The 15,239-nt window shown below is 42.1% G+C and overlaps 1 protein-coding gene across 1 annotated transcript; it reads right to left on the bottom strand.

Moving 5' to 3' along the window:
* Positions 1-1,191: 1,191 nt before the first annotated feature.
* On the bottom strand, positions 1,192-5,384 carry rdh14a (retinol dehydrogenase 14a). Its single transcript, XM_029688574.2, has 2 exons — positions 4,593-5,384; positions 1,192-2,072 (listed from the first exon to the last, which is right to left on the bottom strand). Exons 1-2 carry the CDS (start codon positions 4,830-4,832, stop codon positions 1,455-1,457), a joined length of 858 nt encoding a protein of 285 aa, XP_029544434.1. The 5' UTR covers positions 4,833-5,384; the 3' UTR covers positions 1,192-1,454.
* Between the last annotated feature and the right edge of the window lie 9,855 nt (positions 5,385-15,239).

Raw genomic sequence — 15,239 nt, 5'->3', positions numbered from 1 at the left:
TTTGTTTCTAGCCATTTTGAGCATGTAATCGAACCCACAAATGCTGATGCTCCAGATACTCAACTAGTCTAAAGAAGGCCAGTTGTATTGCTTCTTTAATCAGAACAGTTTTCAGCTGTGCTAACACAATTGCAAAAGGGTTTTCTAATTAGCCTATTAAAATGATCAACTTTGATTAGCTAACAACGTGCCATTAAAACACAGGAATGATGGTTGCTGATAATGGGCCTCTGTACGCCTATATAGATATCCCATACAAAATATGCAGTTTCCAGCTACAATAGTCATTTACAACACTAACAATGTCTACACTGTATTTCTGATCAATTTGATGTTATTTTAAATGGACATAAAATGTGCTTTTCTTTCAAAAACAAGGACATTTCTAAGTCACCCCAAACTTTTGAACGTTAATGTATATACCTCATTCTAGTTATGGCTCATCCTATATATATCTACTGCTGTACATACATGTTCTATTCATTTACTGTCCATACTGTCTATACACACCATCCTATATAACTACTGTCTGTACACACCATCCTATATAACTACTGTCTGTACACACCATCCTATATAACTACTGTCTATACACACCATCCTTATAACTACTGTCTATACACACCATCCTATATAACTACTGTCTATACACACCATCCTATATAACTACACACCATCCTATATAACTACTGTCTATACACACCATCCTATATAACTACTGTCTATACTGTCTATATAACTACTGTCATTATCCTATATGACTACTGTCTATAAACACCATCCTATATAACTACTGTCTATACTGTTTATACACACCATCCTATATAACTACTGTCTATACTGTTTATACACACCATCCTATATAACTACTGTCTATACACACCATCCTATATAACTACTGTCTATACACACCATCCTATATAACTACTGTCTATACACACCATCCTATATAACTACTGTCTATACACACCATCCTATATAACTACTGTCTATACACACCATCCTATATAACTACTGTCTATACACACCATCCTATATAACTACTGTCTATACACACCATCCTATATAACTACTGCTGTACAGACCTTTTCTATTCATATACTGTCTATACACATCATTATACACAGAGTGAAAATAACAGACTGACCAGGTGAAAGCTATGATCCCTTATTAAAGTCACTTGCAACAATCTCCCTTCACTTAGAGTTTAATATAATTGCCGGCATGGTATAACAACATACCAGAGAAAAATAATTGTGTCAAGGCAATATAATCACAATGCATAGCAACAGGCATCCAGGGCAGTTCTCTGCAGTACGAAGCAACAAAAAAAACTCTCTTCTCTTTGCATTCACACTGCCCTTGCCTTTTGCTAGTTCACTTCACCTTTTGAGAGGTCCAAAAGTCCTCTCTTTGCGTTCAAATTGGAGGGAGTGAAAGGTTGACGTTCTTTATCACATGGTTATGCCCACCATGACTTCACTAATATCCCAAAGTTTCCTGGCCACCTCTTGGTCCGTAGCCTTGGGCAGAAGTTTCTGCTCCTGGCAGTCCGCAAAGCACTTCCCCTGGACCTCCTCCACGTCGGGCGAGCAGGCCAGGTAGACCGAGGTCTGTGCCCCCTCCTCTGGGCTCTTGAAGAAGGCCCTGGATGCCAGCTCCCACAGGGGCTTGGCCAGGAGGGGGATATTGACATGCCTGCCCAGGTTAGTCCTCACTATCCCCGGGGTCAATGCATTGACCGCTACCCCCGTCCCCTCGAGGCGGCGGGCCAACTCGCAGGTGAAGAGGAGGTTGGCTAGCTTGCTTCGGCCATAGGCAAAGGCCTTGTCATAGCGCCGTTCGCTATCCAGGTCGTCAAAGTCGATCTCGCCGTACTTGTAGAGTTTGGAGGAGACCACAACCACGCGGCTGGGCGCAGAGCGCTTCAGGAGGTCCAGGAGGAGGTGGGTGAGGAGGAAGTGGCCGAGGTGGTTCACCCCGAACTGCATCTCGAAGCCATCCTCCGTCCTGGTATAAGGGCACTGGTAGATCCCTGCATTGTTGATCAGCACGTCAATCCTGGGCTCTTCCTGTTGGAAAACATACAAATAAAAATAAGATTGGTTACAAGCTTTAATATTATTATTATATTTAATATATATTACAGCTCCATGTTGCTGTAATGTCATGTTTGTGACGTGTTTACAGATGGGTTGATGTTTTATTCCAGTGATTCCCAACCTGGGGTGCTAGGACCCTGGGGGTACTTGGCCTATCCACAGGGGGTATTTGAAAAGAGTCATGAGACCATAGGCTGTACCTATTAAAAATGTACTTCAGAGGTATTCAGTTGGTTGTACAGTAACCGAAAAAGTTTGGGAACAACTGCTTTATTTAATAGGTACAGTTAAAGTAAGTTAGCTATTTATGACATGAGTGCATGGGCATTAAGTCCCAGATTTGACAAATGACAAAACTCTTCCAAAAGGTTGATTTGGCTGTCCCCATAGGAGAACCCTTCTTGCATTTTTGGGTCCTCTCTGTGGAAAGGTTTTTATATGGAGCCAAATGGTTTCTACTTTGAACCAAAAAATATTTTATTCACCTAAGGGAACAGTCGAAAGAAAACAACTTTAGTTTCTAGATAGCACTTTACTTTTTTTTCTAAGAGTGTAAAGTAGACTCTAGTGTGTAAAGACTAGTGTGATGCAAATGTTATTGTACTGTGAAATGGTACCTGTTATGCCTCTTTCTTCTATTTCTCTCTGCAACAGTTGCAGAGCTAGCAAGCTGTTTAACCCCTTCCTCTTCGGGCAAACAAGATAGCTTGTAGCTATTAAAAATGTCACCTAGTCAGACCATAAAATGTCGCCATCTCGCTAATAGGCGTTATTAGGTAGGTAACGTTAAGCATAGCACAGATAATTTTTCCGACTAAGCTAACATATGGAATTGTTTTAAGATGGTCATACCATAGATCATTTAGCTATTTGATTTTGAATTTTAGGCCCACTTTACGTATATAAAAGAAAATATTTAAAAAAATTGATAAAATATAGAAATGTGTCTTTTACTGCTATAGCTCATAGAAATGCATTGAATAACAAACACATTCATAAATGGCAACAAAGACAGTTAAAAAAGGACGTTGGTGTCCAGCCCAAAGTGATCATGACACTCACCTGTCTCAATCAATGAGAGAAGATGTGAAATAGACAAGATGGCGGCGTACACATTGTTGGACGACACAACCATAGTAGGCCTGATTACCAACAATGACGAGACAGCCTACAGGGAGGAGGTGAGGGCCCTGGCGGACTGGTGCCAGGACAATAACCGTCACTTAGTGTCACCAGCAAAGCACCCCCACACCACCTCCTCTATGCACCATACATGCAGAGATCATCCGTTCACCTACTCTGCGTCTCACAAAGACACAGCGGATGAAACCAAACATCTCAAATTTGGACTCATCAGACCAAAAGGACAGATTTCTACCGGTCTAATGTCCATTGCTTGTGTTTCTTGGCCCAAGCAAGTCTTCTTCTTATCGGCGACCTTTAGTAGTGGTTTCTTTGAAGCAAATCGACCATGAAGGCCTGATTCACGCAGTCTCCTCTGAACAGTTGATGTTGAGATGTGTCTGTCTGTTACTTGGAACTATGAAGCATTTGTTTGGGCTGGAATTTATGAGGCTGGTAACTGTAATGAACTTATCCCCTGCAGGAGAGGTAACTCAGGGTCTTCCTTTCCTGTGGCAGTCCTCATGAGAGCCAGTTTCATCATTGTGCTTGATGGTTTTTGCAACTGTACTTGAACAAACTTCTCATGTTCTTGAAATGTTCCGCATTGACTGACCCTCATGTCTTTAAGTAATGATGAACTGTCTTTTCTCTTTGTTTATTTGAGCTGTTCTTGCCATAATATGGACTTGGTCTTTTACCAAATAGGGCTATCTTCTGTATACCAACCCTACCTTGTCACAACACAACCGATTGGCTCAAACGCATTAAGAAGGAAATAAATTCCACAAATTAACTTTTAACAATGCACACCTGTTAATTGAAATGCATTCCAGGTGACTACCTCGTGAAGCTGGTTGAGAGAATGCCAAGAGTGTGCAAAGCTGTCATCGAGGCAAAGGGTGGCTACTTTTCAAAGCGAACCCCCTTGCAAAATAGACATGGACGTTTATTAGACATGTGTTGTCTTCCAAGTCTGGAATTTAGGAATTATCGCCAACTAAAGGTTGGTCGAAAATGATCTGTGCAGCGCTTAACTTTACTTACCTAATAACGCCTATCAGCCAGCTGCAACAATAATGGTCTGACTAGGTGACATTTGTAATAGCTAGTTAGCTAACAGCTTTGATTTGTTTACATGTAGCTGGCAGCTTTTGGGCTAAGAGCAAAATAATTTGTGCAAGAAAAGCAGAGCCATATAACGTTACTTAGCTAGCTACAGTGCTATAACGTTACAGCAAGCTATCTAAATATGCAGTATCAATCCTGGCTGGTTAGCTAGCTAAATTACTAACTACATATGCTATGCTAAAAACAGTTAACTAACTTGACCAGATGTCATCTCACACGTCTGAATTGATAGAGTACCTTGATGATGTCTTCGCAGAAACTGTGCACGGATTTCAGTGATGCGAGGTCCAGGCACTTGATGAGGAGTTCTCCCGAATCTGGACCAGTCTCCAGTCGAATCTCCTGTGCTGCTTCCTCAGTCCTCTTCATGTCCCTGCAAGCCATGATCACCCGACCCCCGCGCCTTAGTAGTTCAACTGTTGTGGCTTTGCCTATGCCACTGTTGGCACCAGTCACTATTATAGTTTTTCCACGCATAATTTGGAAGGATACAGTCAAATACAGTACAGTATAAAGATTGGCTAAAAGTACTTCTCCAATTTAAAAAAAAAAACTGATCACACTTGTACAGGCGACGTTGGCAAGTACAGCTACAGCTCAATGCGTAGAAGCACGTCATCGGGTCAAACAGTCTTCTATTCATCCCATGTGCAGGCCGTCAAAATCAAAGGCCCTACTTCGATATACAGTTGTTTTTCTGACGAGAATAAAAGAAAAACCTGTCAGTTTGTCACTTTCACGAGGTTGGAGTAATAACATGTTACATGTTGTTGGCTCCAAAATAGGTTGTGCCTTTAGCTTTCGAGAAAATTAACTAAGGAAGCATTTTTGACTTCTCAGACCCTAAATCCCCTGCCTTGTCTGTTAAGGAAGCGTTCCAGGAAATATCGCGACGTTGCGCCTGTGGTTTTAGAAAATGTTATACAGTTCCTATTCGATGACTGCAATGTCTACCTTTATCACGAAGAGAAGAGGAACTAACCTCTGTGGAAGTCCATAACAACTGGACTAAGCACTACATTACCCAGAATGCGAAGCAAACGTCAAGCGGTGTGCACGAAAGGTCCCTCTTTCAAAATAAAAGTCAGCAATCAATTCAATTTATTTGTCACATAAACGTGTTTAGCAGATGTTATTGAGGGTGTAGCGAAATACTTGTGTTTCTAGCTCCAACAGTGCAGTAATATCTAACAAGCAATATCTAAAACATTTCACAACAATTCACACAAATCTAAAGTAAAGGAATTAAGAATATATAAATATTTGGATGTCAGAGGGCAATGATCAGAGAATAGTATATAGACTAAGATGACAGTAGACATAGGAATAGTATAGAATACAGTATATACATAAGATGAATAGGAGATGAGGTGAGTAATGTCAAATAGACTAAGATACAGTAAACATAAATATACATATGAGATGAGTAATGCAAAATATGTAAACATAAAAGTAGTAAAGTGACTAGTGTCCCATTATTAAAGTGGCCAGTGATTTCAAGGGCAGCAGTCTCTGTGTTAGTAATCAAATCAAATCTAATTTTATTTGTCACATACACATGGTTAGCAGATGTTAGTGCGAGTGTAGCGAAATGCTTGTGCTTCTAGTTCCGACAATGCAGTAACAACCAACATGTAATCTAGCTAACAATCCCAAAACTACTACCTTATAGACACAAGTGTAAGGGTTTCTCTGCTGTTTCCTGAAGTCCACGATCAGCTGCTTTGTTTTGTTGACGTTGGGTGAGATGCTATTTTCCTTGCACCACACTCCCAGGGCCCTCGCCTCCTCCCTGTAGGGTGTATCCTCATGGTTGGTAACAAGACCTACTACTGTGGTGTCGTCTGCAAACTTGATGATTGAGGCGTGCATGGCCACGCAGTCATGGGTGAATAGGGAGTACAGGACGGGGCTGAGCACATATCCTGTGGGGCCCGAGTGTTGAGGATCAGCAAAGTGGTGGTGTTAGTTCCTACCTTCACCACCTGGGGCAGCCTGTCGGGAAGTCCAGGACCCAGTTGCACAGGGTGGGGATCAGACCCAGGGCCTGGAGCTTAATGATGAGCTTGGAGGCTTAATGAGAGCTATAGTGTTAACCTTAAAGCTAGGGGGCAGAATTTTCACTTTTGGATAAATAGCATGCCCAATTTCAACTTCCTGCTACTCATGTCAAGAATATAAGATATGCATATTATTCATAGATTTTGATAAAAAACACTCAGAAATGTCTAAAACTGTTTGAATCATGTCTGTGAGTATAACAGAACTTATGTAGCAGGCAAAACCCCGAGGACTAACTGTTCAAATTCTTTATTTTTCCCCCCTCTCTGTTCACTATATTGTCTTTGCCATTGGATATTTAATAGGAACCCATTTTCAGTTCCTACCGCTTCCACACGATGTCGCCAGTCTTTGGAATATGGTTGAGGTTATTCCTTCGTTCTATGAAGAAGTAGGCCAACTCGGAACTGGGGACACTTTTGTGAGTTGCACAAGAAGTGAACAGCAGTGCTGGTTTGTTTTCGTTCCTGTATTGAATACAGATTGTCCCGTCTACAATTTGATCGATTATTAACGTTTAAAAATACCTAACGTTGTATTACAAAAGTAGTTTGAAATATTTTGGCAAAGTTTATAGGTAACTTTTGAAATATTTTGTAGTGACGTTGGTTTTTGTAAGCTGTCTTTTTCTGGATCAAACGCACTTTATAAATGGACATTTTCGATATATATGGACTGAATTAATCGAACAAAAGGACCAATTGTGATGTTTATTGGACATATTGGAGTGCCAACAAAAGAAGCTCGTCAAAGGTAATGCGTATTTTATATTTTATTTCAGCGTTTTGTGTAGCGCCTGCTATGCTAGCTCATTTGTTTACTGCTGGTGCAGATGGGTGCAGGCTATCAGATAATAGCTTCTTATGCTTTCGCCGAAAAGCATTTTTAAAATCTGACATGTTGGCTGGATTCACAACAAGTGTAGCTTTAATTGAGTATCTTACATGTGTGATTTAATGAAAGTTTGAATTTTATAGCATTTTATTTGAATCTTGCGCTCTGCATTTCCTCTGGCAATTGGCCAGTTGAGACGCTAGCGTCTCCCCTATCCATGCTGAGTTGTAGTCTATGAACAGCATTCTTACATAGGCATTCCTGTTGTCCAGATCGGATAGGGTAGTGTGCAGTGTGATGGTGATTGAATTGTCTGTGGATCTATTGGGGCGGTAAACAAATTGAAGTGGGTCTAGAGTGTCAGGTAAGGTAGAGGTGATCCTTGACTAGTCTCTCAAAGCACTTCATGATGACAGAAGTGAGTGAGTGCTAAGGGGCGATAGTAATTTAGTTCAGATACCTTTTGGTTTCTGCTGTGGGGACAGCAGACTGGGATAGGGAGAGATTGAATATGTGCATAACACTCCAGCCAGCTGGTCTGCGCAAGCTCTGAGGACGCGGCTAGGGATGAGTGGACGCGAGTGGACGCGGCTAGGGATGAGTGTGCAAAGCTGTCATCAAGGCAAATGGAGGCTACTTTGAAGAATCTCAAATATAAAATATATTTTAATTTGTTTAACACTTTTTTTGGTTACTACATGATTCCATATGTGTTTTGTCATAGTTTTGATGTCTTCACTATTATTCTACAATGTAGAAAATAGTAAAAATAAAGAAAAACCCTTGAATGAGTAGGTGTATAGAAACGTTCGACTGGTACTGTGTATGTACTTGTTTATGCAACTTTTTCCCGGGATTATCAGGTATGTCATGTGTTTTGACAATATTTGACCTTCTGCTATGTTCGCAAGTTTACGTTACTGTACGTAACGCCCAGCTGTCATTGAGAAAGTTGACTAGCCCAGGCTCCTAGGCTATACTGTAGATGTCTATTTCATACTGTACATTGGATTTACATCATATTGTAGGATGTCATTCATGATATTATTGTTATCTTGTGCCCTGTCTACTGTACCCATGTGGAAGAGAGGAGTTTGGCATATTAGGGAAGCGTGGCGTTTGTTTATGGAAGTTTTTCCTGTCAGATAATAAAAGTTCAACACCAACCCTGATACTTTAGTCATACATATGGAAACTGAATCAATGCAGAGGCAATCTACACTCGTCACACCGAGCTAGCAGCACCGGCGAGCTGTCACCAGATACTTACGGATGGGGCAGTTGATACTGGTTGGTCCTTGGCGTGTAGAACTTGCATTGAAGTTTCGGCAAAGCCTCCAAGAAGCATTTCAGTGGACCCTGTAGATACTGATACTGGCTTTACCATGTCATATGTGGCTGTTTTACTTTTTGCTTGCTCATTTAAACTGTCACTTCCTTGTTCATATATGAAAATGTATAGTACATTGCACGGCCTACATTCTTTACAAATGGGGGAAAAAACATTCAGAACCCCGTTCAGAACCCCAATCAGAACCACTGTCTATTGGATAAAATGCTCTGGGCAAGAGGCTTGTTCTCAAACTCCAGGGTGGATTCCCCATCAGTCAGTTTGTTTTCTCTGTCATAGGCAAACATTTTGGCTGCTGAAATCCCTGTCAATCAACTGTATGTTGATAAGTATTTTTAAACGTTGGATAACATTTTGTGAATATATATATATATATATATATATTAATGTTTTTGTCAAGCCCTGATTTGTTTCACCTGTCCTTGTGATTGTCTCCACCCCGTCCAGGTGTTCTTATTTTCCCGGTGTATTTATCCCTGTGTTTCCTGTCTCTCTTTGCCAGTTCGTCTTGTTTGTTCAAGTCAACCAGCCTGTTTTTTCTCGTGCTCCTGCTTTTTCCGATTCTCTTTTTCTAGTCCTCCCGGTTTTGACCCTTTCCTGTTTTCTGGACTCTGTACCTGCCTGCCTGACCATTCAGCCTGCCCTGACCTCGAGCCTGCCTTCCACACTACTTCTTGGACTCTTGCCTACCCTTTTTGAATATAATAAATATCAAAGACTCAAACCATCTGGGTCTGACCTTGTGCCCTTATAGTTTTGCATATTGCCATTATTCAGTCTTACCTCCCTCAGTGGTTTTCTGAACCTTCTCTGAATCCTTTTGAAAGGTTAAGATTTCTCATGTAGGCCTTTTAGCCAATTGGGCTACTTCCCCACCAGTCAGGCAGAACCTCTCAGTTGTTAAATCTGAAGATAAGGACAATAGATCTCCAATATATGCATGTTATCAATACTCACAAAACATGTCATTTGTGTGTGTGCTCAATCTATTGCTTTTTAATTCCACTTCATATCGTTGGTGAGTTGATTGATTGATTGTAATGTTCCATGTAGGCCACTAGGCATTCAGGAAACTCACTACAGGACACAAGTCCTTGGCCTTACCATAGTGACTGATGCTGTTTATGAGGCTTACTCCAACCTGGGCATAGTTATTAGTCATCAGAATGATGTCAAACAAGCTTCTCGCTCTCCGGATAGAGCTCCCCGCAGATGACTGTTCAGAGTCATCAATAAATTAAATGTATTTTATTTATTTTATACTTTTTTACAAGTACTTATACAGACAGCCCAGCTTAAAACCTGAAAGAGCAGCAATGCAGATGTAGAAGCATGGTAGATAGGAAAAACTCCCTAGTAAGGTAGGAACCTAGGAAGAAACAAAGAAAGGAACCAGGCTCTGAGGTCAGGCCAGTCCTCTTCTGGCTGTGCCTGATTATAAGAGTACATGACCATTAAGGACAGATTGTTCTTCAAGATGTTCAAATGCTCATAGATGACCAACAGGGTCAAATAATAATCACATGAGTTATAGAGGGTGACACAGGTCAGCACCTCAGGAGTAAATGTCAGTTGGCTTTTCATACCGGAGCATTCAGAGGTCGAGACAGCAGGGGCGGTAGAGAGAGAGAGAGGGTCGAAATGTGGCGAGAGAGGGTCCAAATTTACCCCCGGAATGGGCCAAACAGGCAGGATATATCCCCACCCACTTTGCCAATTTTCAGAAGATGGAGAAAGCTGAAATATTTTTTATATGTTTGTCAAAAGATCAGAGTCTAGAGAAATGCAGAGGTTCTTCACAGTTTTACTTGGGACGACTGTGCAGCCATTGAGATTAATTGTCAGATTGGATAGCATATCTCTTTTTTTTCTTGGGACCTAGAAATTGCATCTCTGTTTGTCCGATTTTAAAAGTACAACTTTTGCCGCAATCTACTTTCTTGTGTCTGAAACACAGGCTTCCAGGGTAGGCTATTTTGGGGGTTCACCATGTTTCATTGAAATGTACAGCTGTGTGTTGTCTGCATAGTGAAAGTTGACATTGTATTTCCCAATTACATCACCAAGAGGTAGCATATATAGTGAAAACAATTGTGATCCTAGGACGGAACCTTGAGAAACACAAACTTACCATTGATTTGTCAAAGACAAACCTTCCACAGAGACTAACTGATATTTTTCCGACAGATAAGATCTAAACTAGGCGAGAACTTGTCTGCATTGACCAATTAGAGTTTCCAATCTCTTCAAAAGAATGTGGTGATCAATGGTGTCGAAAGCAGCAGTAAGGTCTAGGAGCACGAGGACAGACGCAGAGCCTTGGACTGACGCCATTAAAAGGTAATTTACCACCTTCACGAGTGCAGTCTTAGTACTATGATGGGGGCTAAAACCAGACTGGAGCATTATGGATACATCATTTGCTTTCAGGAAGGCAGTGAGATGCTGAGCAACAGCTTTTTCTAAAATGTTTGAGAGGAATGGGAGATTCGATATACTCTGTTCGTTTTTGACATTTTCTGGGTCAAGGTTTGGCTTTTTCAAGAGAGGCTTTATTATGTGAGTTTGGTACACATCCGGTGGATAGGGAGACATTTATTATGTTCAACATAGGAGGGCCAAGTGCAGGAAGTAGCTCTTTCAATAGTTTTGCAGGTTTACTCACCACCAGTCCTGGCAACTCATCATGATAAACACTTGGAAACCCTCCTTACGCACAACTGTGTCTCATCATGAGGCACACCTGATTACTCCCCCTTTATCTAGCACTCCCTAGCGTCACTTTTCAGGACGTATTGGTTCAGTTTTCATGTCCAGACACGTTGCTTGTTTTGTACTTTCCATGTTCGTTATTATTAAACTCACCATCTGTACCTGCTTCCTGACTCAGGATGTAAGGTTGCCAACTTCGAAATCATAAGGGAAGGACAGCGGCCACAGATACAGGTACCCCCAGCGACGGTGCAGAAAGATCAGGCTCCAGGGCGGCCAAACTATTTGTTTGTATCCACTCCGGGCCTCTTGTTGGAAGTGTAGACTGCTTTACGGGAGGCTGCTGTCTTTGGCTTCCACGGCTCATGACATGCGACAATCGTTGATTGCCATACTCCTCTTGCTGTGCTCCTTTCGACTCAGCTATCAGATGGGGTAGGAGAGGCAGGCGAACGAACTCTGGGCCAGACCGGCCAGTCGTATAACAAAAGACAACAAGACGGGGAGGCATCCAACATGCACGAACACCGTCCAGCCACCGGTGTTGAAAAGGTAAACATGCCACTCCGCGTCTCTTACATAGGCTGGCTACCGGTGTGATCAAGGAAGCCCACCTCAAGCCTATAATTGCCTCATTGGAATGCTGAGTAATCCAGTTTGTCCTGTAACAAAGTGTCATAGGTAAAGCTCCTACAATGCTGGAAACATTCATTTACTTCTCCAGACAGAGGGCTCCCTTGGAAAACTCATCTGGGACTAACTTCATTAGCTTGATGGCTAATGTTAGCAGATTAGCTAGGTTAGTGGCTCTTTCAAGCTGGCTTTAACCTGTTAGTTAACTTCTTGGTTACAGGGGGCAGTATTTTCACGTCCGGATGAAATACATGCCCAAATTCAACTGCCTGCTACTCATCCCCAGAAGATAAGATATGCATATTATTAGTAGATTCGGATAGAAAACACACTGAAGTTTCTAAAACTGTTTGAATCGTGTCTGTGAGTATAACAGAACTTATTTCGCAGGCGAAACCCCAAGGACAAACCATTCAGATTTCTTTCTTTTTTTGAGGTCACTCTCTTTTCAATTTTTTTCATTGGGAATCCAGATTTCTAAGGGACCTTCTTGCAGTTCCTATCGCTTCCACTGGATGCAAACAGTCTTTAGAAATTGGTTGAGGTTTTTCCTTTGTGTAATGAAGAAGTACGGCCATCTTGAACGAGGATCATTTGAGGTGTACTGTTAGATAGAGGCGCGTGACCAGAAAGCTAGCTACAGTTTGTTTTCCTCCTGTATTGAACACAGATCATCCCGTCTTAAATTGTATCGATTATTTACGTAAAAAAATACCTAAAGTTGTATTACAAAAGTAGTTTGAAATGTTTTGGCAAAGTTTACAGGTAACTTTTGAGATATTTTGTAGTCACGTTGAGCAAGTTGGAACCAGTGTTTTTCTGGATCAAACACGCCAAATAAATTGACATTTTGGATATATATTGACGGAATTAATCGAACAAAAGGACCATTTGTGATGTTTATGGGACATATTGGAGTGCCAACAAAAGAAGCTCGTCACAGGTAAGGCATGAATTATATTTATATTTCTGCGTTTTGGGTCGCGCCTGCAAGGTTGAAATATGTTTTTCTCTATTTGTTTACACAGGTGCTTTCCTCAGATAATAGCATCATTTGCTTTTGCCGAAAAGCCTTTTTGAAATCTGACATGTTGGCTGGATTCACAACATGTGAAGCTTTAATTTGCTATCTTGCATGTGTGATTTAATGAAAGGTTGATTTTTATAGTAATTTTTTTGAATTTGGCGCTCTGCATCTTCCCTGGCTTTTGGCCATATCCCAGAGAGGTTAAGTGGGATTCCGGGACAAGAATTAGCGGTCATAGCTGTTAAAAGCTAACAGCATCGCAGAATCCATGCAGAATCCAAGTTAGATATTAATAACAGAGTGGTCTCTTCCCTGCTGACCCGATGGGTGTTGGAGTGGGCTACGGCCGTCTGGGAGAAAGGGTGAGTAGGGTTCCTATGAGAGGTTCAGGGCAGTCTTCGACCATCCTTGAGAAGGGAGGTAAGCAACTTTTTCAACTCCAGCAGGGTGGTAAGACCACTGAGGAATACGCCCTCATCTTTCGGACTGTGGCAGCATCCAGCGGATGGAATGAGCCGGCTCTCCGTTGTCTATTCCACATTGGACTGTGTGAGGAGGTCCAGACTGTGTTGGCATGTCAAGATTACAACTTATCCTTGGACACTCTCATCTCTCTGGCCATCCATCTGGATAACCTTCTTCGGGAGCGCCGATGTCCACCGCGCCACTCGCATCCTTTAGCTCTCCTGAGGCAGAGCCTGAACCTATGGAGGTGGGGGCCATGTATCTCTCAATGGCTGGCTCTCGAATAGGAACCTCCCGCTCTGCCTACCCTGCCGGAAGCTGAGCCCCCCGGTTTGTAGGGCCCTTCAAGGTCCTCCGGAGGGTCAATGAGGTAACATGTAGATTACAGCTCCCCACGAATTACCGGATCTCACCCTCTTCATGTTTACCCTCTTCAGGCCAGTGGTTCCTGGTCCCCTGGCTGAAGCTGTCCCGCATCACACCCCTCTCCTGGACATCGAGGGAAGCCCTGCCGCCAGATCCCTCCTGGACTCCCAACATCGTGGGGGTCGGCTCCAGTACCTGATGGACTTGGTCCAGAGGAGCGGTGTTGGATTCCATTCTAGATCCCAACAACATCTGAGATTTCCACCTTTGCCGACCGCCCCCCGCCCGCCCCTCTACCCCACTCCAGGGCTCAACGTCGGCAGTTTACTAACCACCGGTCCTGGCAACCCATCATGATGCACACCTGGCAACCCATCAAGATGCACACCTGGCAACCCATCATGATGCACACCTGGCAACCCATCATGATGCACACCTGGCAACCCATCATAATGCACACCTGGCAACCCATCATGATGCACACCTGGCAACCCATCATGATGCACACCTGGCAACCCATCATGATGCACACCTGGCAACCCATCATGATGCACACCTGGCAACCCATCATGATGCACACCTGGCAACCCTCATTAAGCACACCTGCACCTCATCATGAGGCACACATCACTCTTCAGTCAGTATTGGTTAAGTGTTCATGTCCAGATGCTTCTCTTGTTTTGTACTCTGCATGTTCATTATTAAACTCACCATCTGCATCCGCTTCCTGACTCCTTGCATCTACATTGCAGAAGGTTTAGAGTGTCAATGTGTCGAGATGCAGGATTAAGAAAAACTTGAGCGTCTCCATTGATCCGAGGTCCTGGGAGTTCTATGCAGCTTCAGGACAACTGAGTTTTGGAGAAATCCGTATTTTCAAAGAGGAGTCCATTTGTTTTCTAATGATCATGATATTTTCGTCGAAGTTCATGAAGTCATCACCGCTGGAGTGGAGGCCACCCTCACTTGGGGAATGTTGCATTTTAGTTAGCTTTGCAACAGTATCAACAAATATTTAGATTCTCCTCATTCAGGTTGGAAAGGTGGGCTGATAAAGCAGCAATGAGAGCTATTGCACAAGCCTTTAGCAAGGAAAGAAGAGATTAAACCTCTTACTGGAGACAAATAAAAAAAAAATATATAGTTCTATTTGGTATGAAATAAGGGCTTATTCAAAACAATGTTTATGGAATTAAACTCAGTTGGATTTTTGTTCAGATGGGCTTTGTCACAATGTGATAAATTGGTATTGATTTTTTCAGTCTACATTAAAAGGATGCAAAAAAAATGAATGTTACTTTTGTATATATAGTGTACTGCATGTAAACTCAGCAAAAAAATAATAAGTCCTCTCACTGTCAACTGTGTTTATTTTCAGCAAACATAACATGTGTAAATATTTGTATGAACATAAGATTCAACTGAGACATAAACT

The sequence above is a fragment of the Oncorhynchus nerka genome, linkage group LG18 (assembly GCF_034236695.1).
Source record: "Oncorhynchus nerka isolate Pitt River linkage group LG18, Oner_Uvic_2.0, whole genome shotgun sequence".
Taxonomy (NCBI): domain Eukaryota; kingdom Metazoa; phylum Chordata; class Actinopteri; order Salmoniformes; family Salmonidae; genus Oncorhynchus; species Oncorhynchus nerka.
Note: the sequence above shows the minus strand (reverse complement) of the source record. Positions and strands in the feature narration are given on the sequence as shown.

Bases quoted from the DNA above. Each gene is read 5' to 3' on its own strand.
- rdh14a (XM_029688574.2), bottom strand. From the start codon at position 4,832: ATGCGTGGAAAAACTATAATAGTGACTGGTGCCAACAGTGGCATAGGC. The intron at 2,073-4,592 runs GTACTCTATCAA...GTTTTCCAACAG, and splicing joins TCTGCGAAGACATCATCAAG to GAAGAGCCCAGGATTGACGT.